Genomic DNA, 24,641 nt, shown 5'->3' with positions numbered 1-24,641 from the left:
CACTTAGTGGTATGAAATCTCTGCTTCCTACAGAGCGGGATAGTGCTTTGTCAGGACCTGCAGGACCTCTTAAAAAGATGGCTACTTTAGAATTTTAGGATATTGAAGTAATCGGAGAAATCTCTTCCATCACAATTAAACTAGATTATGAAAACATGGCTCAAACTTGGCCATGTTCAACCACGAGCATTTTAATGTGGGTGCTTTTCAGCGCTGTGCAGGGAGGACACTCACCAACCCTTCCACAGGTTCTCCAACACCATCCGAGAGCAAGTTTGCTCTCTTTAGTCCTCACAGCAGATGTCACACCCAGACACACATTTCTTCACTTGTTTCAGTTTCTGTTTCTGGTCTGCCGCCTTTGCTAACTCCCAAAGGCTGCTATTCTTACACCTCTAATTGCATGCAGAGATGTCTTGGGCAATGAAACAAACATTGGGCTTCTGCTGACCATACCACTTACAGCGTTTAATTAAGGGAAAGGGAAGAGGTGGCGAAGCTTTAGGAGCCAAGATCTGAAGCAGAAAAAATAGCAATGCTGCCTGCTTTAAAATATGTGTAGCCTCTCTCCTTCTGTATTCCCATCTCTGAAATTCTTATTTCAACCCCTCATTACCACTCAGTGTCTGTCACTTCCCACACTGCTCACAGCACTAGGAGTATATAACACATGGAAAAAAGATTTTCTATTTTACTAGCATTTCTGATGTATTTCAGGTACTGGAAGATCTGAACCACAAACTCAGTGTAACCTTTGTGTCACTGCCACTCCTACCACAGCAAGTTTCACTTGGCTTGTCTAGGCATTGAGAATTACTGGGATTTTTTTGCTTCCCCATGCAGAGTAAGTTATCTGAACATGCAGCCCTAATTCTGGGATGAGAGCTGGGGAAGGAGGGGCAGGAGCAAATGTTCATATCACAAAACAGTGTCAGCTATGGCTACTGGATATTTCACAAACTAGATGCTGTCTGCCCCCAGTAAGTAATACCTCATAATATCAAAACAAATTGGAAGCAAATCTTCCTTTCTTTCCCTCTCTTTTTCCCCCCCATCCCAGAACAGCTTTTGCTCTTGACTCTCCTGCTCATTCTTAGGGCAAGTCACTAGCCTTTGCAGCTGCCTTGCTAAATCTTAAGAATGGAAATTCAGGTAGCAACCAGCCTGAAAGGCTAAGGTGGTCCCCAGCATCTTAGCAGACAACTTAACTTAGAGAATTACTTCTCACCACGCAAGATTTCATCTGTGCAAACACTGCATCAATCCAGAACCCATCAACTTAGGCTACAGTACATTTACAGCTAAAAATTTCAAATAAAGCCAATTAAAATTAATAAACAAATTAACAAAGTGGAGTAGGAGGCAAAGATAACTCCAAACATTCAAAAAAAGAGTCTGTTCTGCAGATTGAGTTGGATTTTTTCCAAACCTCTGCAGTAGGCTGAATTCAGGTTCTCCAGGTGTTTACCACTCCTTAAGGCACTCATGGCTTAAAGGGGGAGCTACAAAAGCTTCATGTGGCCAGAGGTGCCAGTTTTTAAAGAAGTCAGCACATAGGTCAGCAAGAACTTGGATAAGAGACATATCAGCTGTCTGAAATCTGTCCTCCCCTCATGAAAAATGCAGGGGAAGGAGACAGTTTCTTCTTTCCACAGATGGGAGCACTCCTTCCCACCCACTCTTCCCTAGAGCTTGTATTGAAAAGTGGTTAGTCATAGCAGGACACAGACACGTTCGTGCCTGGATGATGAAACTCAGATGATAACAAGAACATGTTCTTGTCTACAGGCCAGGAGACAACCACGTGGTCCCCTTGCAAGCCAGATTTTATAATTCCTTTGCACCAGGGAGAGCAAGTCACTTTTGTTTAGCCTTAGTCAGCATTTGGGAAATACACTTTTTACTTCCCACAGTGAACAAGCTTCTAGATGCTCTTTTGACAAATTTCCTTTTTGTCAAGGCTTCTATTTGCTCACAGGATAACAAATCACTCACACACAAACACACGTACACACACACACACACAGCTCTTGGCCACGACATCTACAGAAAACTAACCAAAATCAGAACCCAGGGTTGCTGCCATGGATAAAGCTGATGCAGGAAGTCACTCACTCTGTGTCAGGGGCATGCAAGGAGAAAACCCTCACCCTGAGGTCTGGCCCCATGAAACACGTGACATTCATTTGCAATTCAGTGAGTAGTAGCTCATCATCTCAATTTGAGTAAGACACTAATGAACTGATCTATATATATTTACTTGTTTGGTTATGATTCTCCTCTGAAAATGCTGTTCTCACTCTGAGAAGGCATGCACAGCACAGTGTATTTGGAAAGACACAGTACACAGGAGGGTAAGAAAAACCATGGTGAGTCTGTCTGGGGGTGCAGTTATGACCTTTTGAAGGTCTTCATGCTCAAATAGAGAGGAAACACAGTGATTTGCTGAGCCTTACCCATTTTTAATCCAGAATATTGGGATGCACTGTGAGTTCATCATCATAAGGCTGAGCTATAAGAACAATGTCCCCTTTATGCTGCCCTGGGGCATTGTGAATGCTGCAGTGCCAGGTGGTGGCACTGTGACACAAGGGTTCTGGGGTCCACCAAGGGCAGCCCTGCTCCCCATCCACCTTTCCACCCAGCATCCTTCCAAGGAAGGCCTTCAATGGTCCTGGGAGAGTCCCTGTGCCCAGGAGGGTGGCCTCAATCGTGGTTGCCATGCACTGGGCACAGCTGAAAACAGCTGGGAATAGTAGCAAGATGAAATTACTGATAGGGTTATTCAGATACATAAACTATAAAAAACAATCCTCTAGCACATGCTTGGTAATTCATTGATGCAATGAGTGCAGAAAGCTGTAGATGTGGCCCTTAGAGACATGGATGAGCAGGTGGTAGCGTTCGGTTAACAGTTGGACTCCATGATCTTATATGTCTTTTCTAATCTAAACAATTCTATGATTCTACAAAAGTCATTTCCACATACAGCAGACTCATCAACCAGTGTCAGGACCTAAACACATTTTTCCCCTCTAGAAGTATATTATTGTGGTCAACATCTTATTGAGTATAAAACTGGCAACAATATATTTACTTTGATCAAGGTGTTTATTGCATCTCAGAGGGCACACATGCACTGGGGATTTTTGTTTTTTGGGTTTTGGTTTTTTGGGGGGATTTTTTTTAAACTGAAATACAAAGAAAAGCCATTTTGAAATTAACTTTTTATAGAACTTTCCCATTACAGTGTATGTTATCCCCACAGCAAATTCAGATACAACCACTTTTAATGGTACCATACATTGATTAAATAGTTCATTTGAAAGACTTTAGGTGAATATCTTTCCAACCCAATATGCTTTTACAGAGAACTGCCAAGCCACTTGTAACACTGATCAACAGTGACCTCATTGAAGAGTCAAGATCTTACACCAAGCCATCAGCAGAAACAGTATGAGAACAAATAAAAATTAAAGAAACACAGTATGTACAGTAAAGGGCATGGATCTCTGGATCAGAATTAAATCTAATCACCAATAGTACAAAAGCTACTCACAGCGCATTCGGGGCAATGAGAAAACACTATCCTAAGGCATACACAGGTAAGCACTAAATTAAGAGATGTACAGAAGAACTGAACAGAGATGAGTAACATCACTTGTAATGTTTTGACTACAGATATACCAAAAAGTGCTCTCATATTTGAAATCCCTTAATGCCAGCACAACCATGGTTGCTTTTTTCCCAACTACATGGAGAGAAACTGACCCTTTACTTATTTTCAGTGCATTTAGCAAGAACTGATAAATATGCCAATTATAAATGCAAAAACTTAAACAATTAAAATAGATTTAAAAATAAAAACAGCAATAAATATGGTATTCTTTCAGATATGATTTTTCATTCTTGGTAAATCATTGAAAAAGTATTTGTTATGGAAGTTATCCTTTATATTACTTTAAATTATTTTAACATATACAGTGCCACAAAAATAAAACATTTTTTTCACGACAATTGAGATTCCTGTGACTGGGGAAAAAAAAAGTATTCTGCACAATTTTGTAAGTATTTTCTTTACTATCTGGTATTATCACACTATGTTTTGTAACAGATAAAGGAGAGATTGAGTCCTAGGGAAACTTTGGGTGTCCTCAAAAAGTTATATACATTGAAACCTTCAAAAACCACAGACATTGCTCCAAATGGCTCACCAAACAACAGCTGCATAATCTGCACCCATGGGATAGGTTCAGAAAAGCACTAGAAGGCATCAGAAACATACATCCATTGTTTAAATTGTAAAACACAAATAACCCAAGTACACAAATTTCGAGAGAGTAGGGATAACAGCTAAGGTAGTACACATTCCTAATGTTCACTTTCACAGCTGTGCTACACGTTTCAGGAGGAAGAGAAAGTCTGAGTAAGCACTGGGTTTGGTACTGGTGGCTCACTGAGAAACTCTGAGCATCCATTTGTAGACTCCAAACTCACGTTTTTAGCATCCAGTCAGAAAAACCGCAGCTGTGAATACAGAAAAGTATTAGATGAAAACTGATACAAGGAGTTAGTAAAGCATGTTCTACAAAGAGCACCAAATCAGCTCATCTCTTCACACCTCAAAGGATTTGCTATCAGATTCTAGTGAAGTAGCAGTCTTCTCATAGCCAGTGATGAATCTCCCTATTACAAATACAAGTTGAAAGCAGTGAGTTCCAGCAGTGAAGGTGTATCTCCACTCCTGGCTCTCTCTGCCAAGTGCCAGGTACACCTCCCTGGGGATGGGATTTGGAGAAGGGTGAAGTGGGACTGGGAGATGCCTGCTAAGAGCAGCCTGAATCATTGCTGCCAGCTCCAGCGCAGAGTGGGCACAGAAAAAATTTTAGAATTAAGCTCTAGGAAGGAAGAAAAGTGACTCATGAAGAAGGCTTTAAAGTTATGTAATGATTGTCCTCTCCTCACCTCATTCTAGACACATTATTCTAGTTTTAGTTATAAAATGCATACCTTATTTCTGCATTATTATTTTTAAATTGGCATAAGTGTTTAATTCAATTTTATATTCCTACTTGCTCCTCCAGAACCATCAGAATAATGTTTTGGCCTTCATTTCCTTCCATTATGTAGTACTCTTTTTTTGCTTCTTCTCCATTTTTCTTTTATTCCTCTCCATTTTTCTTCTTCCCCATTATTGCTCTATACAGCACTGCTTAGGACCTCATGGCCTTAGCACTCAGAAAAGCAGTGCCTTGAAAAATTGTATTGCATTAGCTGGCAGCACTAAAGAGCTGCAAACAACTTTCCCTTGATGACAAGAATACACAAGTTTTTCCCCTTTTGATACCCTCACACCTATGATACCAAATCTGTTTCAACACCCACAAGACCAAAACAAGCCTCTTCAGCAGCATTTCTCCTCCCAGTATTTGTACCCTGTTATCATTCTAGTGTTTCAGTAACAGTTTCAATAAAAAGACCAAACGTGAATGCTTGGACTGAATGGAAACAAGGTAAAAAAGGAAGTTATGCATTGAAGATACTATTTTTTCTTTTTTTGTCAAAAGTAACTTCAAGAAAAGTTATCTGTGAGTCAAGCTTTCAATTGTTATGAGTTACGAGTGTGGACAGAGAATTTGGTTTTTGTTACAGTGCATGTTTCTAGCTCTGCAGATGTGATTTTATCTGTCATATTCAACCTAAACAACATCTGTGTGCCAGATATGTACCACAGTGTGACATGCTCGAGCAGGCAGCCACAGAATACCTTATCATTTACAAGAAATCCTTGATGTTAAGATCCGCTAATGGGTCCTTTGTTGGAGGTTTCTTGGGGCTCTGAGTTGCAGGAGTTGGGCTTGGAGAAAGCTGACAGACGCCAGCCAGGAAGGCAGGAAAAAAACAAAGCAGACAAGAATACACAAGCGTTAGATAGGCATAGGCAGTGTTCACACAAGCACATTGCAAGCATACAAAGTTCTGATTTGTCTGCAAGCTCAGCGCAGTGCCTTTTTGCTCAAGCATTGTTTGGATTCCATCCTTGCTACAGGGTTAACAATGTTTGGCAGGCTTAATGGACAGAGCTACAGACACTGCAGATTCTAATTAGCATAACTTCAGATCACTCCCTCCCTGTAAGTCAGAATGGTGTTAGGATCTTCAACCCAGGCAGAAGACACAGAATTGTTAGATGTTAAAAACCAAAGTTCAGAGCAAGCAGAGCGCATCCTGCAGGGTACGACTGAAAATCCCTATGACTGGCACTTAAATACAAATTATTTGACATTGGTAATGTAAAAGAGTCCAGAACAGATGGGAAATATGACTAAATTATACTAGGTTCCTCCTTTGATAGGTATAAATAAACATCAGTTTTGAAGTTCCGCGCAACACTTCTGACTAAGCTGGTCAAATGGTTCTCTCATTCTTAATCCTCCCCATTCTTACCTCAGCTAAGGGCACAAGAGATATTTTATATGCAGCCCTGGCACCTTGATGACCACTCTTTAAAAAAAAAATCTTCTGTGTCCCACAGTATTATTCTTAGTAAGTGCAGAGATAGTTTAAGGTGGGAGGAAAAGCAAGACTAAGTATATTCTTACTCAAGAGGAGTTTCAAGTTATTTCCATTTCTACTCAGGAAACCTTGGCGAGATTCATTGGGAATGTAGTTCCCTTCTTTAAAAAGTGTGGTTTGCTATATGTTGGTTGCTTAGTTTTTTGCAAAAGAAGGGAGGTAGCCTAGTTTCCAGGGTTACCAGTGAGATTTTACAGCTGCAGCATCAACTTCCATCTCCCTCCTTACTTGAAACGCAAGATGGACTTATGACTCACAAACAACAAAATACTATAGCTAAATAACATCCTGCCTCTCCTCTGGAAAGGCCTTTCCATTTCAGTGTTGTTACAAACCAAACTCTATTTGAAGTACAGTAATTTCACAATTATAAGCCGCACCATTTTGACTAAAATTTTGGTCCAAACCCAAAGTGTGGCTTATAATCAGGTGCAGCTTATATATGGACAAAGAACAAAAAGTTGCTGTTTTAGTTTGGAGGACAGGTGTCTGCTGAGAAAGGCAGGAACTTCTCTTTGAAATGGAGAATATAAACCCCCTCTCTCCAAATTATTACAATTTGGAAATCAAGGAGCTTTCAGGCAAAAATATGGAAATTAGGAATAATAGTTCTTTTCTAGGGAAATCAAAATAGAAATACAGTACTACAAAGAAACAAACTCCAAACCCTGACAAAGTCAGAGTACAACCTGACACCCTGTCAGGCAGGGTGTTGGTAGCAGTCCCATTAAATGGTGGCTGCATCCTCCTGCAGTGACAGATGTGATTCAGTTGGAGCAGTGCTCCTGTAGAATGTGCAATTTTCCTCTGGAGGCCCAGTGGTGATGTGGAGAAATCCGGTTTTCCTCTGGAGTTCAGTGGAGAAAGGGGCTCCCTTAGTGTCCCAAAACCTCTGTTTTTGTCTTGGTAAGAAATGTTGGGCTCTTCCCCCTGGCTGGAGCAACTTCCAATGAGATGAAGTAATTTTATCAGTCACACAGTGGGACTCAATGGGCCATTAGCAGACAATGACTCGCTGGAGGAAGGATGGGTTGTGAAAAGATAAAGAACAATGCCCTGCCTGGTTTCAATGGATGGCCCATTAGCAGAATATCTGCCATTGAGATAAGGATCACTGCCCCCACCCTCAACAGATGGTGATAGAACAGATACCTTTTATCACACTCTGTATTGTAACGTGCGGCTTATATATGGACAAAAAACCAAAAAGTTGCTGAAACCCAGAAGTGCGGCTTATACTCAGTGCGGCTTATAATTGTGAAATTACTGTACTAGCCTGCGACAGGTGTTACAGCTTATGCTGCATCACCTGCTGAGTGTAGCTATAGTAAATTTTGGTAGGCTGTGAACAGAATAGCAATGCCTGAAAGTTCCACTTGGAGTTTTATTCAAATATCCTCCAAAACCAGATCTTGGATGTAGTTAGCTGTAGGAGACTTTTCAAACCTGTTCCATGGGTCTCATACAAGGCAGCTGAAGTAAAAAAATCAAGGTGGTTCATGTGATTTGCTGCAAGGATCAGACAGCTCATCCTTTACGACATGCCATTTACAGACCTAGAGAGCTAGAGTTGAGCTCAGCTGATGCACACACACAAAAGCTACTTCCTGGAGACACAGAGAGCAATTAAACATTCATGTAGCAGTACTCACCTGTACACCAGGGCCAGCGGTGGCTCCAAACGGGGGCCTCATCATGGGCTGCCCGTACATCACCGGCTGCTGGGGCATCATGGGCACCCCTGCACCTGCTGGGGGCTGCAAACCAACACCGAGTCAGCAGGGGCTGGCTGGGGGAAGGAGAGCAGGGTAGCAAAAGAGACTCACCATCCCAAATGCTGCTCCTGGCTGAGGGACAGGTGGAGTACCTCCTGCAGCAGGAACAGCACTTGCTGGAGGCACAGCTCCCGCCTAAAAAATAAATTAAAAAAAAAAGAGAGAAAAAAAAGAGGCAAAAATCTAACAGCAACGATCTGGAAACCATACAGAGTCTCCAGCATTCTCAGAGCTGTTCTGGAAAGTAGGACTGTTATGCAGCACATATGCAGCCTCAAAACCACAATGCTTCAAAGGATGAGGGAGCTGAATGAGTCCTTATGCTCAGCTTGTTTCTTCATAAGAAAGCAGCAGTGACAGACTCCATTCTCTTCATGAGCAGAGTCCATTTACTGACTACAACTCAAAATAGACCTGAGAAAACCTGAGTTTCCTTCTACATAGTGTAAGAAAGCATCCCAATTTCATAACAGCTCATACACTTCGATATTTATTGTAGCATTATTTTAGTAAAAGCTTAAGCAGATTAAAGCTAAAGGAAATAGCTGCTGTAATTAGTTTCAGTGAAGAAAACATTATGCACCAAGGTTGAAGTTAAAGAATAAGTTCACACGCTTAAACCACAATCAGAATCATTGCATACTTTACTAAAGACAGTTTAGTTTATCTTGCTATGATTTTCATTCATATGCTTGACTTGTTATGATATTCATTCAAATAATAATAATAAAATAAAATTTAAATAATAACCTTAAAAAAAGGTTATCTTCCACTAGAATTCAGGAAGAGAGAACTGTTAGTTGAATAGTCTGACTGGATATGAAGCACAAGAGCACCTTCAAAATGGCAACCCCACCTCACTTATCCAGCACAGCCTACACAACATCCCTTTTGGCTCTCTTTTCTCTAACTTCTCATGCAGTCTTCTTATAGCCTTGAAGGCATCTAAACGTTTCCTTTTCACAAAATATATGATCAATCAATATATGAACAATCCAAATTACTAATAATTCTGAAAAGAGGCAGAAATCATTCAAGGAAGGGATGTAAAAATGGCAGTAGGATTTCATTGCTGCTCTTGTCTGGCCTAAGCATACTGGCAAATTTCTCAAGCTATTACAGGAGCTGTATGGTCGTGCCTGTGCCTCCACATCCTTGAGTCAGTAGCATCCCACAACACTTGGAGAGTAGCTAGCACACTTACAGTTCAAAGTAGAGTGTGTCTCTGGAGATATGCTGGAGCTACTCACTGTACAGTCCACTTCTGCATTTTAGTGCCTTTAGTTCATCCTTGCTTCCAGACTAAAACATGCCAGTTTCTTAGGAAGTGGAGACAAGCCAAATAACCTGTCCCAGACTCATTATTCAAAACCACTTCATTTTCTGGCTAAGAATTTATGAACTCTATTCCAGTCTGAGGAGCATTTCAGTTAAAAACTACTGTGCTAACAGAGTCCCCAAACTAAAACCAAGATCTGGACATTCCGGTGTGAAAAGCAAGAAATTAAACCACGCAGGTTAATGACATCAGATGCAGTGATCTAACTGCTTTTACAGGAACACATCGTAGTTCAACACCCAGCTGGGCAGATGCCAAGAAAACAGCCACACAAACTGAACCCACTCTAAGCACAAAGTCATTCGAGGGAATGGGCTTTGATGTGATTCTGCTGATTTTAATCCTGGAATTGAAAGGTCACAAGAAAGGGAAGAAGTGACCAAAACTTAAGTGGTTAATCACTGACATGAAAAAAAGCTTAATTTTTGTCTTCCTATTTATTTTGCCTGCAGACCTGGGTTTCTTTGTATTCAAAAAGTACCTAAGTGCATGACCTTTAAGAAATACATGCAACACATACATTTCATGAAATGCTATCAAATCTACCCAGCTTCCTGCAAAAACTAGTTACTTATCAGATGGTAAAATCACTACAAGATCAGGTTGATGCTGCAGAAGCTTGAAGTTTCAGGCAGTACAAGTCATCAGGTAGTTCACATCCAAGTAAAGCAATAAAGAGATAATTTTCAAGCTTACAGCACAGAAATGGTTATCACCACTGCCATGTTCAACCCACTGGCTGAGAATTGTCTGTTGGACAGATAATCCAAGAAGAGGCATGTTAGAAGCTTCTAAGTAGTTTTAAGCCAGCAGTAGTTACTGTAGTGCAGGTGAGGTGCTGTTAGTATCTTCATGTTTAGTAAGAGCAGTAAGAGATAAAAAAAAATAGTTCACTTACACTGTACAGTATTGCCCAGCCTTTCTATTAAGAAAAAAAGTTGATGTTACAACTAACACATTAGGCGAAGGACAGAGAATTCTTGTATCTTCCATATATGGAACATGCTCAGAGTCATGTTAACACCTGGATGTGGCAGCAAGGAACTGAACTGGTCATGGTCCCCCTCCAGAGTTCTTTCTTTCCTTTGCCAAATCAGCCTCATTCAAATGGAGGCTGTTTTCAGCCTTCTGAGATATTTGATGGGGTGAGGTGTTACCCCTCTTCAGATTACTTTTGTAGACTTTTCATGATCAAGTTGCTCATGTGCCAGGTTTAGATTTTTAGCTCAATTCGACCCTCTTCTCTCAAAATTAGAGCCTTCTGATACTTTTTAAAGCATAATCTTACCTTTTCCAACTGCTTTACCCAGCTAAATAAACTACCCACTCCTGATCTAACATCAGTTACCTGATCAATATGAACAATGTGCAGTTTTTGATCTACTTAATTCAGTAAAACTTGAGAAAAACCTATTTATTTTCTCTCCTTATAGTTCATCAGCTTTGGATCAATAGCATTTTGTTTTGGGCACTTGATCTGGATCTGATCCTGGCCAGTAATGACTAATCACACACTTGGAAATGCCCACAGGTATTAAATGTACAGGTGCAGCAATATCTTAATACATAAGCTAGTGTATGTATTTTTTTCATTACTACTCAATGGTTTATTTATACCAGTTTTAATTCTGTTCTTTAAAAAGTGACTTGAAATACTCATATAATTTACACAGAGGCAAACTCTTTAGCCTCAGTAAAGTGGAGCAGTCCCTACAGGTACGCTTGCACACTCTCACCAAATATTGGAAGTCCGATACCAGTGTTATCCATGGATTAACCACCTACCAATGGACCACCTGGGACACCACCAGTTGACCATGTTGCAGGTGCTACTTTTGGTTGCCAGTTTGCTCCTCCTGTTAACTTTCTCTCTCCAGCATTCCACTGAAGGTCTCCCCTAACAGAGAGGGAGAGAGGCAGGCTATTATTTGCATACTTCCACTGTGAAAATGAAAACCAGTCACAGCATACATTAGCATTAGACGTGCAGCTACATTAGCTTATGGTGTATGTAGTTATTAACAGAAAGATAGACTTATAGTGACACTCAGTTTCAAGGGTTGTTAGCAGTAGACACCAGAACACTCTAAGCTGAAGTCAGTTACATGGTTATGGCCTTTGTGGTGAGAATTAAAGAGTTTTACTTAGTATTGACTGAAGGTAACATATGGCATATACCCTTGCAAAGTAGGAAGAGGGACTGCTACTGCCTATTCTACTGGGGCCAGGCAGGAGAGCTGCCTGCTAGATGTCTTTGAAAGGCCATTTCAGTGCTGGAAATCTTGCTCAGACAGCTGAAGAAGGAAAGCATTCAGTTCTGCAAAAAGTTGATAGATACAAGAGAAACAAATCATTCACAGAATAAAAGGGTTGTTGCAAAACCAGATTTTGTTACAGGCTGCTCTACCCAGAATAAAATACCAGTTGAAAAAATGTAGATTGAAGGAAGCTACATTTTGGGGCTAAACCTCATGATGTGTTTGTACATATCCCTCCATATCCCTTCAGTGCCTCCACAGAGGCACAAAACATTCTAAAGTCTTGCATACAGAGGAGGACTCAGGGCACAAGCAGGCAGTTAGATTAGGAAGATTAAAAAAAATGCAATGTTGTAGGTATTTCTTTTTGCAAAAAGAATCTTATCACTGCATGGAATGAACCTCTTTTCTATTTTGGAAGTATTTCAATGCCTATACAATAAGTACATCCAGTATCTGTAAAAATACAACAAAACTACTACATATTAGTACAGATTACTGAGGGGAGCTATACAGTTTATTATCTGGACTATTTGTTCATTATAAGCTGTTTGGAAATCAGCTACTCAACATGAAGACAGTAATTTACAGGAAAAAAAATATTTCTAACATTCAGATTCAAGACCGCAAGTTTATAAACTATATCAGGAACATTGAACCTTAATTATTCAGGGAGCCTGTAAAGAATAGAATACTTGCTTCAGAATTTTTCTGGATTGGGAAGTTGGGTCATATAACCAATCCATTGTTTCTTAACAAACACTGAAATAGATGTAGGGCTACACAGAAGAGTAGAAAACTTCCTTTTATCTTTAAGTACAATTGAACTTACTTTTTAGAAGTAGTACCAGAAATTCCAAGATCTGAAAATTGTAAGGAAAAAAAAAAGGAAATAAAAAAGAAGCCACATGTTTAGTAAATTGAAAAGTGTCAAAGTAACAGCTTACATTTAATTGCACCTGGCTGATCAAGACAAAAAAGTTTTGGTTGTCTTCATTTAGACAGTATCAGAGGACTGGCCACATCTACCTAATCTTTAGAACAAACATCTGAGAAACCTTGCAGATATTTTGCACTTGAGAAAGTAATTTTTGCTTCATAAGCAAACCAAAATACAGTAATTTCACGATTACAAGCCGCATCATTTTGACTAAAATTTTGATCCCACACCAGAAATGCAGCTTACACTCAGGGGCGGCTAATACGTGAATAATTTTCTGACATTTCCAACCCCAGAAGTGCAAACCGAGGTGCTGAGCTGAGCACCGGCCAGTAAAACCCGGGTTTACGCGATTGTTACAAATTGGTCTTACAATTGTAAGGATCCCCGCTGGCAGCGCAGGAGCGGGTGGGAGGCAGGGGAGCTCCCTCCTTCCCTCCTCTCCCACAGCCTGGGGGAGGCAGGGGCTCCATGCTGCTATCCCCACAGCTCGGGAGGGAGGCAGGGGCTCCGTGCTGCCATCCCTGCGGCTCGGGAGGCAGGAGGTTCCCTCCTGATGGCTCCCGCCGCTGCCGTGGGAGCAGGGGGGGGCTCCTTCCCCTCCTGCCGCTGCCGCCATGGGTGCCGGCGGGCTCCGTGCCCCCCTGCCACCGCGGGGCAGCGCCGGGCCAGGGTGAGTGAGCCCAGAGGTGGCAGCCGGCCCCAAGCGGCTCTGCTGAGCGGCATCGCCGAGCTGGGGCACCCCAAGCGGGCCGAGCCCTCATGGCCTGAGCCGAGCCCGTAAACCCCCGCCCCTGATCCCGCGATTCTGTTACTAATTGGCAACTTTGTTGCACGCCTGTCCTCGTTGCGAACGACAGAGCGGCTTATAATTGGGTGCGGCTAATTTATGGACAAAGAATGAAATGTTTGCCAACACCCGGCGATGCGGCTTATAGTCAGTGCGGCTTGTAATCGTGAAATTACTGATAGCTCTACAAAATGTTATTTAAGAGCACCAAACTGTTTACCATGAGTGACAAAACTAGTTTCTGTTCCCCATTACAATATGGAAATAAAAAGCTGTATTCCACATATACGTAAATGTATTGCCTATAAGTGTTGCATTGTTTTATCTGCTCTGTCATACACAGAAACTCCAAATAGTTTCTTTCATTATGGCCTGGAAGAAGTCTTAAGTTAAATTATAAAAAAAAAAAAAAAAAAAAAAAGATTTCTCACAGGATCAGTATAAGTCCTGTAACTCATAAATTACTGTTTGATTTTCTCTTCCAAACTTGGATACACCAGATGACTTGCAGAAGATGTTTCAAGGGATTAAGAGTCTTGGTTACTTCTAAGCACAGTATTTTCCCCCACACCTAACAGCCATGTCTGCATCATACATCTTTGTTGTGGTGTGTTTACATATAGTAAGGGAGAATTCCTTTTATACAACTTCAGCAGGATTACACCTTAGCCTAGGAGGGTTTCTGTTAGGTTTCTTTGGCAGTTGCAGCTACTGATCTCTGATTACAAAGGCTCTAGCCCATTTTCCAGCTACAGGAAAATACATATTTAAATGTAGCATGTCAGTAGCATGTTTGGTAAGTTCTCTGCCTGAGAGAAGGCCTGTTCTTGAGTGCACTCATCATCCACTGCAACTCCTTCTTTCTTTAAACACCAAGTCACCTATTTGTGTCCATCAGCTTTGCTGAGTTTAAACTGCCATCAGACACTTTGGGCAATTTTCACCTTTCCATCTATTACAGAGGGGCACATCCATTAAGGGTCTAATGTGCCTCTGAAATGCTCATGGGATGGTCACACATTACAGATCATACCTGCCAAACAAATGCCATTATTTGACTCAGATCCTGGCTCCAAGAAGGACAAACCTAGACTAGAGTGAATCAGCTATCTGAGCCAAGCCTTATTCCTGCTGATAGCTTCCCTAGTTTCCACAGTAGAACAGGAGGATACTGAAGCAAGCTCAAATAGACAGGTATTTGGCCCCATGAAAAAGCAACATGCATACCATGCCACTTAAACCCAAAATTTGTCACTTACTGCCTACTAAGTTTGCAAGAGACGAATCAAGATCACTTCCAAGGCCTTTGCTTGCTGCTGCAGCAGGAACTGTTGCTGTGGCTGTAGGTGCTACAGGTTGACCAGAAGGAACCATTGTTGGCATAAGAAGGTCGCCTAAGCCATCAAACACTGGAAGTGAAAGCAAAGTGAGTTAGAAGAGCAGCTGTGATTAAAAATACACTGCCTGCTACTCTGCTGTTGCTCAATGAACACAGCACAGACAACCACATCACAAGTCTTACCCAAACAACATTTGACATTAAAAGTAATGCCAACAAGGGCATGCATGTCATTTTACTAGACACTGAATGTACAGTAATCCTCAAAAAGCTATACCAATGAAAACTAATATGAGAAGACATGCCTAAAAGGGATTTAATTGGAGTGTTGAATCTACATAGATACAGCACCACTTACACATGACACTATTTTTCTTACAACCATCCGTACAGAGATGTCAGATGCACACATTTGTCAGGAGATATTCATTTAAAGATTTTTAAAATGAACATCTTGTGGCAAATACCAGTCAGAATTACTGTGGCAACGGCAGACTTATACCTTGACATCTCACAGCAACAGGATTGGCAGTCCCAAGATGTTACTATTCACTTGCAAGCAGCAGGGAATTGGGAAAACCTACTAACATCTTTTGAGATCAGAAGGAACCAGAACCATCCACACAGACAGTGCTATTCTCCTTAGTCCAGTCATCTAACTCAGAAGTTCATTTTTTAGATCCCTTGAAGTCAAACTGCTTGGTATATCTCATGCCTGAGTTCTATCTTCTGATCTGTATTTGAGGTACATGCCAATGTTAAGTCAACAGGGAGGGGTAGCATGTGCACTGGCAAGCAACCAAATAACCAAGCAGCAGTACTATTTCCAACTTTTTTTTTCCCTTGTACGGTTGTAGAACTCACCAATTTTAAGTTTGTAGCAAGGACCCAGCATGAAAAATATAGAATGGAAGAGATGCAAACAAAATGATAGCAGTGATAAAAGTTTAAGCTTATAGTCAGGCAAAGAACTCTAGGCCAGTTTCTGTTTTATGTACTCTCAGGTGCCATGCAGGCTCCAGAGCAACATCAGCAGCAATGGCAAGATGACTTGCCTGTATACTTGATACACAGAGTATTGTTTTCCTTGTGTAACTCCTGGTTCAAGCTATCAAGCACATGCAAGGATGATGTTCTGCTAGTTTGTTTTTTACTGACATGGTAGAATAAAAAATGGGTACAGAGAGCTCTTGGGCACACACCAGCCTCATCACCACCCTAAGGTTCTTCCAGCAAGAAAGAAAAAGGAGGTCACTGATATTGCTTGCACTCAGAGCCTTAACATGGTATCATTAACTCATCTACCACACAAAACACATTAGAAAATTCACAGGAAGAAACCCTGTGGCTCACCTGATGCATCAAACGAACTGCCAGTTGTTGGAGCTGTTGTCCCAAAAGCTGCATCAAAGTTAGGCTGTAGTAATCCAGTTTGAGCTGGAGTGACTGGGGATGGTGATGGAGAGGGAGCAATAAAAGAACCTCCAAAGCCTTTTAAAAAAACACATAAGAGAGGTGAGGACATTACAGACAGCCTTGTTAGATAGACTGTGTTTACCAAAATCTCAGTCTGTAGAGGGCAGAATAAAGACAATTCTTACTAGACCATTTTATATCAAAGAACATTTCAGCAGCCTGTGTGAGCTTCTCTATGTTTATTAGGCTTACTTCAGTATAATGGAACCAAGAAGCCCTCACAACCCAAATCCTAGCCCACAGCAAGTCTCATGCTCACAATTGCTAACCCAGAATATGGAATAATGCACTGGGATCAGAGGTCTGCCCCACTCTGTTTTCACCATGAGTTTGTTATGGAATCATGTAGGTTGGAAGGGATCTCTGGAGGTCAGCCAGCCACACACCCTGTTTAAAGTCAGTCTAATCAAATCAGGTTGTCCAGATATTTGCCTTGGTACCTCTAAGAGATTTTACTGGCACTCTGGGAGGCCTGTTGTCATATCAGACCATTGCAGTATTTAACGAGTTTCCCACACACATTGCCTTTTTTTACTATCTTTGTGCACCTCCAAGAAGAACCTGGATAGTCTCCTCTGCATACTCCTGTGAGTTTAGACATCTAAAAGGATTCCTTTTGGCCTTCTCAAGGCTGAATGAGCCCAATTCAGCCTCTCTACATATGCCATATGAACAAGTCACCATCTCTGTGGCTATCCACTGAACTCACTCTGGTATGCCTTGATCCACATCAAGAGATTCTCTAATGCATTCCTGACTACCCATGCCCAGCTGCACTCCCTGTCTCCCTTCCAGCACATACTGTGGTGGTTCCAGTTGCCCAAGTGCCAAAGCTTGTGGTAGTGATGCTTTCTCTAGCTGCCTAAAAAAGGCTTCTTGTGCTCGCCTCCTCTTGAGGAGGTGGTCTGCAGCAGACACCTGCTAAAACATGACTGATGCTAGATCATCACCTGCCCAAGGCAAAGCTCCATGCATTCAACCATCTGCACAAAAGTGCTAATCTCCACAGAATCAGACCAGAAGCATGTTGACCAGATCCAGAGATGACAAAGGCAGTTCCCTGCAGCAATTCCTAAAGCACAGGAGCCATCTAATTAGCCTGCCTTTCCACTTCCTGAGTGGGAACAAGGAGCCTGGCAGAAGGGTGTGATCCAATATCCATTAATAAGATTCTGTTTAGAAAGTTCTCTAACCTTTTGCAAAGCCCCACAGAGTCTTTTTTCCACCTGCAGAAGAGAAGACTCCTCAGCTTCTGGTAAAAATTTGTATGATGACTGATCCTAATTCCATAGCTTGTAGCCTTGCACAACTTAATACCAGGCACAGAAGCCATAAAAATTCTTTAACACACCAAGTTCCTAGTTGTCTAGAGTTGCACAAGACCCCAAGAAAGTCTGCAGAAACAGTAGCAACCTCAGCTGCCTGATTTTGAAGTTGCCTTTACACAGTCAAGTAAGATTTCATATAAGAACACATTATTAGAATACATACCAGGACACACATGCACACAGTTTAATTGGATAGAAAGATCTAGAAATTAAAATGGCTAGACTTGTATTTATCAGCATAGTTCTAGCTTTGTCTGCTGAAAGGCATGGAGTAAACATTTCTTTCAAATTTCCTAAGCAAGCCAAGAGCAGGAATTTTTCTGACAGCAGAACACTTGAGACAATTATGAATTGCATACTCATAACACTGTGCATATAAACACTTAGTACAACCAAACACTCATAAACCATGAAGGACAAGCCTTGAGCCACAATATGAACTCCAGACACTCTTAAATTTAAAACTGGATTACGCTACAGGCTATACATCTGCCATTATCTAGAGTGAACAAATGCTTAGCAATATGCTGCAATGTTTATAGATTCCTTTTGTCTCAAAAAAAAATAAATCAAATCTACTTAGAGCCCTTTGGAATGTATATTCAAAGCATAAACAAAATAATTTTTAAAAAATCATCTATTTACCTCAACTGCTTCAGATCTGCTTGAGTATTTAGACTGAGAACATCCCTTTTATAATTTAGGTTTTGATTTAATGCCACTCATCACATTCAGAGAGCACATTGCTTAAAGTTTAAAGCCATCTGGAGCACAATTCCTACTCGCATTTAGGCTTAGTTATGGATAACAATATAAAATATTTTATATTGTAGTGTTTGCATAAGCAGAATTAGCTTCTGTCCAACAACCTTGTTGCACCCAGTTTCCTGATATCACAAGTAACTGCAAAAGACAGTCATGTTCCAGAATCTATTAGTTAAAACCTGATCTATGGCCTTAAGCCATCCATAAACTAATACAAAGAACTATTGAGGCAATATGAAAAAAAGGTGGTCTTCTACCTTAAAATCTGAAGCAGTGTGTCCTAAAGCTTTAGCATGCATTTATACATTATATCCCAGTTTAAGAATCTGGCTTGCTGATTGAGAATGGATGTACACCTTATTATCTAGACAACTTCTTCCTTTCTGTGGCACAACTAGGCAATGTCCACACTCCAAGCAGGTACTTGAAAATGTATTGATAAGCTACCCATCAATTCTACCAACTGTGCTGGTTTTGGCTGGGGTAGCATTAATTTAAATCATGACACAAATTCCCCTTTCAGAAACATGAGAGAATTTAAGACAAATCTCCAAGCCAGAAGTGCATGTGTTGGGATTTTACTCTCTACAAACTTGAAACTGGGATGGGGACAAGTCACAGTGTTTAGCTCAATCACTGCAGCTACTACAATACACGGTATACCACGAATTTTGGAGAACATTACACACAGAATTCAGCTGAAGCTGCTTGCCTGTAGAGTACAGACTAAAATACAGTTATCCAACCTTTGATATAGGGTGTGACAGTGATGCCACATTCAGCACTAGCAAAGACCCCATCTCACCCAGTACAAGGAGAGGGTCTCTATCACTTCTCTGCCCTTGTGCTCAGAAAAGCATGCTCTTATCATCCCACTCTGCTAAATGCAAGACTGCTACCAAGCCAGTCATTCAAGCTACTAACATTTAGGTGTTCGACCCAATTAAAGAAGCCAAATTGAATGAACTCAAAGTTTAATTAGCAATAAGGAACAAGAAGTATAGACTGAAATATTGCTTAACTTTAGTACTGCTACAGAGAGCCAAAGAAACTTTATGGAGACATTCATACTCAGTGAACAGTACAAAAAAATAAGGCTGTGGGGGAGGTAGGAAAACAAAGAAGATAATCTAGGAAATTAGCTTGTAATTCAGTATATTGCCTCCATTATAAATCACTCTAGTTTTAATTAAAACATCTAAAGTACTAAGAAATCTTGTTAACAAGTATTTTATTCCACTATCTACACCCAAGGAACATAAAATATCTCAAACACCATTTCTTAGTATTGCTCTAAAGTAACAAGTTTTTAGAAGTTCTTTATTACCAGCAAGTAGGTCTGCAGAAGCTGAGGAACTAGAAGCAGCCTGGGTGGTAGGCTGGGGTTCAGAAGCACTACTTCCAAAAGCATCTAAAGGGAATTCCAGAAAGCATCAAGAAAAAATGAGGCATTCAATATTAAATACATCAATTCATCACTTATCAAAAGATGACAAAAGAATAGCCACCATACAACAGAAGAAGAAAATGAAACTGCTTGGCCATCCTTTTTGCAGAGCAGTACCATGGAAGCAAAGTTCAGGTGGAAAAAAGGATGTACCACAAACCAGCACTTGAAAGAAACCTCTTCTCTTTCATTTGGACATTGTCTCAGATACAAACGACAGCATTCAAGACAACAGGGCTTTGGAGATGAATGCAGTGGTTGGAAGCCTGGAGAATTCCAGCCAGAAGCCAGTAGCTCAAATGAAATCTTTTTAGAGGAATATCTCACTGTTTGAAATTCACTGCTTCTAAGCACCACTTCTGTTCTTCAGCATGCCTGGACCTGGTAGTGCCCATCCTAATTTCCACCTTGTCAAATCCTGTGATTCAGATATACCCAGTTTGAGACAAGTTACCCTCAAAACTTCAGCTGCTTTGAGAAACGGAACTGAGAGAAAACAGCATGACCATGGAGACGGGCAAAGAAGGAAAAAGGACAGAGCAGAATTTCACTGGACATCTGAGGAAGAGCCACACATGCACTGACTGGGGACAGAATGGCAAGTGTTATAACAACAGAACGACCACACCGACAGCTTATTTGCAGTTCTTATGGCGCAATTTAAGGAACCAGACATGCCAGGCTTGGCCCTAAAGCCACACAGAAAAGTTGTGAGAAGGGGAAACCCGCAGCTTTAGCAAAGCGCAAAGGTAATTGAAATGAAGTGATTCAACTCTGAAGTGGTGAGGAAACAAAAATACCCACCACCAAATAGGTCAATCACACCTGAAGAATCCACCTTTGCTGGAGAGGCAGTGGGTAGAGGAGAGGGGGCTGCAAATGCATCCACTGCAGTAAGCACAGGATAAATAATATTTAGTATCAGCAAGGCAATAATGATAGCTAAATATTTCAAAGCCACATGGGCTCCAACACTTAGAACCACAGGTTTGGTAAATTCAGGTAATAGTCTCCAGAACTGCAAACAGAAAGTGTTACATTTCTCACACAGCAACCGAAAACCACAGTACTTTAAAGAAAACATTGCATATTTTCTTATGCTTAGAGGAGGATTTCCTCTCTCAACAACCACATCACTTACTTAATGAACTTCAGTGTCAGCCACTTCATTACTTGCTTCTTCAACAAGTGCACATCTTGTCACCAAAGCAGCAAACCGAAAACTTAATATTTCTTGATATTTCAGTTTAAAGAGGTAAATTGGCAGTAAGTTGATTATTTCTTTTACTTTGGAAAAAAAATCCAAACCCAGGAAGTATGTGGAATGGCCTGTGAAAACAAGCACTCACCAGACAAAAGATCACCAGTGAGAGAACTCTCAGGCACAGGAGAAGCTGCAGGTTGTGGAGACGAAAACGTATCTTCCAGAAATGAAAGAAAAAATGAGAAGTAATTATCACTCAAATCAGTTTACGCCATTGCACAGCCACAAAGCAGCAGAGTATCAGAAGAATTCTCTCATTACCTGTACCAAAGAGATCTATGCTAGGAGTAGCATCTGGTTTAGGTGCTGCAGGTGCATCAGGAGCAGACTCAAATAAATCTAAGGCAAAGAACACAACACATCTTTAACTCATTTTTGAAAGGCAGGACTGAAAACAGAAGTTTCCAATTTTGCACATCATACTTGAAATTAATAGGCTCTCTAGTTTGAAAGCCTAGCACACATCACGCATGCAACAACAAATTGTTCATTTGGTACTCCTGACAGATCAATCCACCAGAATCAAAGAGTTAAAAACAAAATTACCACCAAATATATCTAGAGCAGGAGGAGCGGAGGTGGTGGCGGTAGCAGAAGTGGTGGCAGTAGTAGTGGTAGTGGCAGTAGCTGTAGTAGCAGTAGCAGCAGCAGCAACAGCAGCAGCTGGAGAAGGAGTTGTTGCAGGAACTGGAGTGGCTGCACTAGTTGTAGGGGTAACTACAGGAACAGCAGTCTCTGTTGGCTTCATAGCAAAGAGGTCCAGCTCAGGAGCAGCCTCTGCACTACCTTCGGATGGGGCAAAGGGGTCTTGTAAAAAGGAGAGGGGAAATATATGTGTATGCATACTTAGGATCAGTGAGGGAGGAAGTCAAGAACACAGCAACTATAGGCAATGCACATACTGCAAATACACGCACGCACACAGAGGAGGTCGCTCTAACATCTAGTTTATTTATCCATAAACGTTACTTAAGTTTGTCTAAAATAAAGGCCGCTGAGCAGTCTAGTTACTAGAGGGGAGAACTTTCAAAGGTTCTTTTTCAAATACGACAAAGGACTATCCAGACTACTGCTTTACAACTCAGCACTGACGGAACTATTCATTAGCACTACCAAATAAACACAAAGTCACTGTGACTCAGGAACAGGCAGTTTTGTTAAGCATGCTCTTCAGTCTAAGGTTTGTTTTTACCAGTTGCAAACAGTATGAAATTTTCAGAAAAACACACTGCCATGTAGTTTAAAAAAAAAAAAACCAAAAAAACCAAAAACCAGCAAAACAAGAGACTATCTAATGACATAAAACCCACCATTTCCTGAACATGCATCAAGAGCTGCTGCTACAGGGGTTGGGGTAGCTGGTGCTGCTGCCCCTTCAGCTGCTGCAGGGGCTTCCCCAGGAGAAGCTGCAAAGGCATCTTGGGTGCAGTTTAAGAACAGAAATTAAAAAAAAAAAAAGAATAAAGAGAAGAAAAATATAGTAAAAGAACCAAGTTAAATTGCATAGGTAGATCCCCTTATACAACATGAATGTAACTACTCCAACAGCAAGACAAGTCATGCAGCGCAAAACGCTTTGTCTCACCCCCAACCCCACACAAGCAGGTTCTAGACAGGGTTTGCAGATGGAGCTTCTTAGGTTGCCCACAATAAGCACAGTGAGTATAAAAGAAGGCATTATTCTCATTGTATAAGGGTTCAGAGCAGCATGCTCATGTACTACCCCAAATTAACTAATTAACAAAATTAAGAGCAAATAGTAACAACTTGCATGCTCAAAGCCTGTATTACACGTGATTAATCTGCAACTGAGTTTACTTGCATAGTGCTTTGCACTGTTATGATAACAATCTGATTACTCTGGTAGATATCTGCATCTACCATTTTGAGTCTTTGAGCCAAGTCAGTCATGCAACATCTGAAAAAATGGAACTTACTTGTTTCTTAACAGTATTCCAACTGGATCTTTCTGAAGCCATAACCTGATGCATAGGTTATATTTACTCAGCTTGCTTCAAACAGATCAAGACTGTTCATCTTAACTGATGGTTGGTGAGCCATAACATGTCTGTCCTTTTAGGATCACTTCTAGGCCAACCAGCCAAGTTAGGGAAAGCAGCTAGTTTGGTGTTTTGGAATGACTTGCTCATGAGGTTTCTTTGAATGTTTTTTTTTTGGTTTGCCACTTGCTCTTTGACTGTTTTTTTCTTTTTGTTTGTCAGTTCCTAAGTGGCATGCTTAAATTTTAAACCATGAACAGCATTATTTCTAGGCTTAAACCAGCATTTGAGCTCTTAATTCTATGAAGTAGTCCTAATGGATAGTGCCATTTGGACTATCCTCATAGGCAAGCATTTTCTTCACAAGAAAAGACTGCATGATGAGGACTATGTACTTCCAAGATGCTTGTAAAGGACATTTTTCTACTGCTACAACAATTAGCAAATTAAAAAAATCTTTTGGGGAATACTGCAATTGAACTGTCAAATTAGCACAGGAAAAAGCTTAACATGCTTTAACTTGAATGTCAATTTTAAAATGAAAACAACCATTTCAAAAACAAATTCGTGCCAGATAATCTAAAAAGCTCAAAAGAACATGCATCGAAACTTCAACAGAAGAAAGCCCACTAGTCTTGTACAATAGAATTAAAATGAGTTAGTAGCAAAAAAGGCCTGCTAATAAGCCATTTCAAGTATAATTCTATTTTTCAAGTAACAGGGTTGTTCAACAACAAAACTGGATGGCAGTTGTCCAAGTACAAACATCAGAATGAGTCAAACATCCCAGTGCTGTATGTGTACCAGACACTGGCATGCACCATGTGGAAGGAATTCAGCACAGAACTGAAGAGTTTTGCACCATCTTGCTTGAGAAGATGCTTTGTGTAACATCATGTGTGTTCAGTTTTGCAGTACAAGGTGCAAGAGATGTTTCAGATGAAGGGGCACCCTGGGCTCTTTCAAAAAAACGTATTTGTGCCCACACAATCTTGTAGGCCAACAGCACAGACATTGGTAAACCCTACTTATAATTATTTCCCAGAATGAAAGGAAAGACTCCAGATAACATGTAAGGCAGAAATTCCGTATGTATAGAGCTAGTCATTAGTTCTGTGTTGGGATCACTTCAGCCTCAGAGCGACACCTATTCCTGTCCAGATGTGGGCTGTTCAAGTTCCACATGTAACAGTCATAGATATTCTGGTGGACACAAGTTCCTTCCAGCCCACAGATGCAAGGAAACAGTTTGGCACCAGCTTTATTTTTTACTGACACTTCTGAGTAAGGTTCTTGCCAAGTAAGGTAATTTTTTTTGGCATCAGACTTGTGTTAAATGGCAAG

The 24,641-nt window shown here is 40.8% G+C and overlaps 1 protein-coding gene across 9 annotated transcripts in view; it reads right to left on the bottom strand.

Annotated features, from left to right (window-relative positions):
* Window positions 1-3,092: 3,092 nt before the first annotated feature.
* Window positions 3,093-24,641, bottom strand: part of SNAP91 (synaptosome associated protein 91) — a 66,228-nt gene continuing 44,679 nt past the window's right edge. For 2 of the 9 annotated variants that reach the window (XM_033056502.1, XM_033056503.1), the window contains exons 17-30: window positions 22,608-22,715; window positions 21,844-22,104; window positions 21,559-21,636; window positions 21,383-21,454; window positions 20,838-20,921; window positions 19,914-19,997; window positions 16,371-16,508; window positions 14,938-15,087; window positions 12,781-12,811; window positions 11,476-11,587; window positions 8,403-8,486; window positions 8,229-8,333; window positions 5,768-5,868; window positions 3,093-4,527 (exon numbers count right to left, since the gene is read on the bottom strand). In XM_033056502.1, coding sequence (XP_032912393.1) covers window positions 5,776-5,868; window positions 8,229-8,333; window positions 8,403-8,486; window positions 11,476-11,587; window positions 12,781-12,811; window positions 14,938-15,087; window positions 16,371-16,508; window positions 19,914-19,997; window positions 20,838-20,921; window positions 21,383-21,454; window positions 21,559-21,636; window positions 21,844-22,104; window positions 22,608-22,715 — 1,400 coding nt within the window. In that variant the 3' untranslated portion in view covers window positions 3,093-4,527; window positions 5,768-5,775. Of the gene's footprint in view, window positions 4,528-5,767; window positions 5,869-8,228; window positions 8,334-8,402; window positions 8,487-9,098; window positions 10,613-11,475; window positions 11,588-12,780; window positions 12,812-14,937; window positions 15,088-16,370; window positions 16,509-19,913; window positions 19,998-20,837; window positions 20,922-21,382; window positions 21,455-21,558; window positions 21,637-21,843; window positions 22,105-22,607; window positions 22,716-24,641 lie in introns of those variants that run through there. The other 7 variants (XM_033056504.1, XM_033056505.1, XM_033056506.1 and 4 more) reach the window with 7 other exon arrangements.

This window comes from Catharus ustulatus, chromosome 3 (genome assembly GCF_009819885.2).
Source record: "Catharus ustulatus isolate bCatUst1 chromosome 3, bCatUst1.pri.v2, whole genome shotgun sequence".
Taxonomy (NCBI): domain Eukaryota; kingdom Metazoa; phylum Chordata; class Aves; order Passeriformes; family Turdidae; genus Catharus; species Catharus ustulatus.
This window is presented reverse-complemented; position numbering and strand designations above follow the sequence as displayed.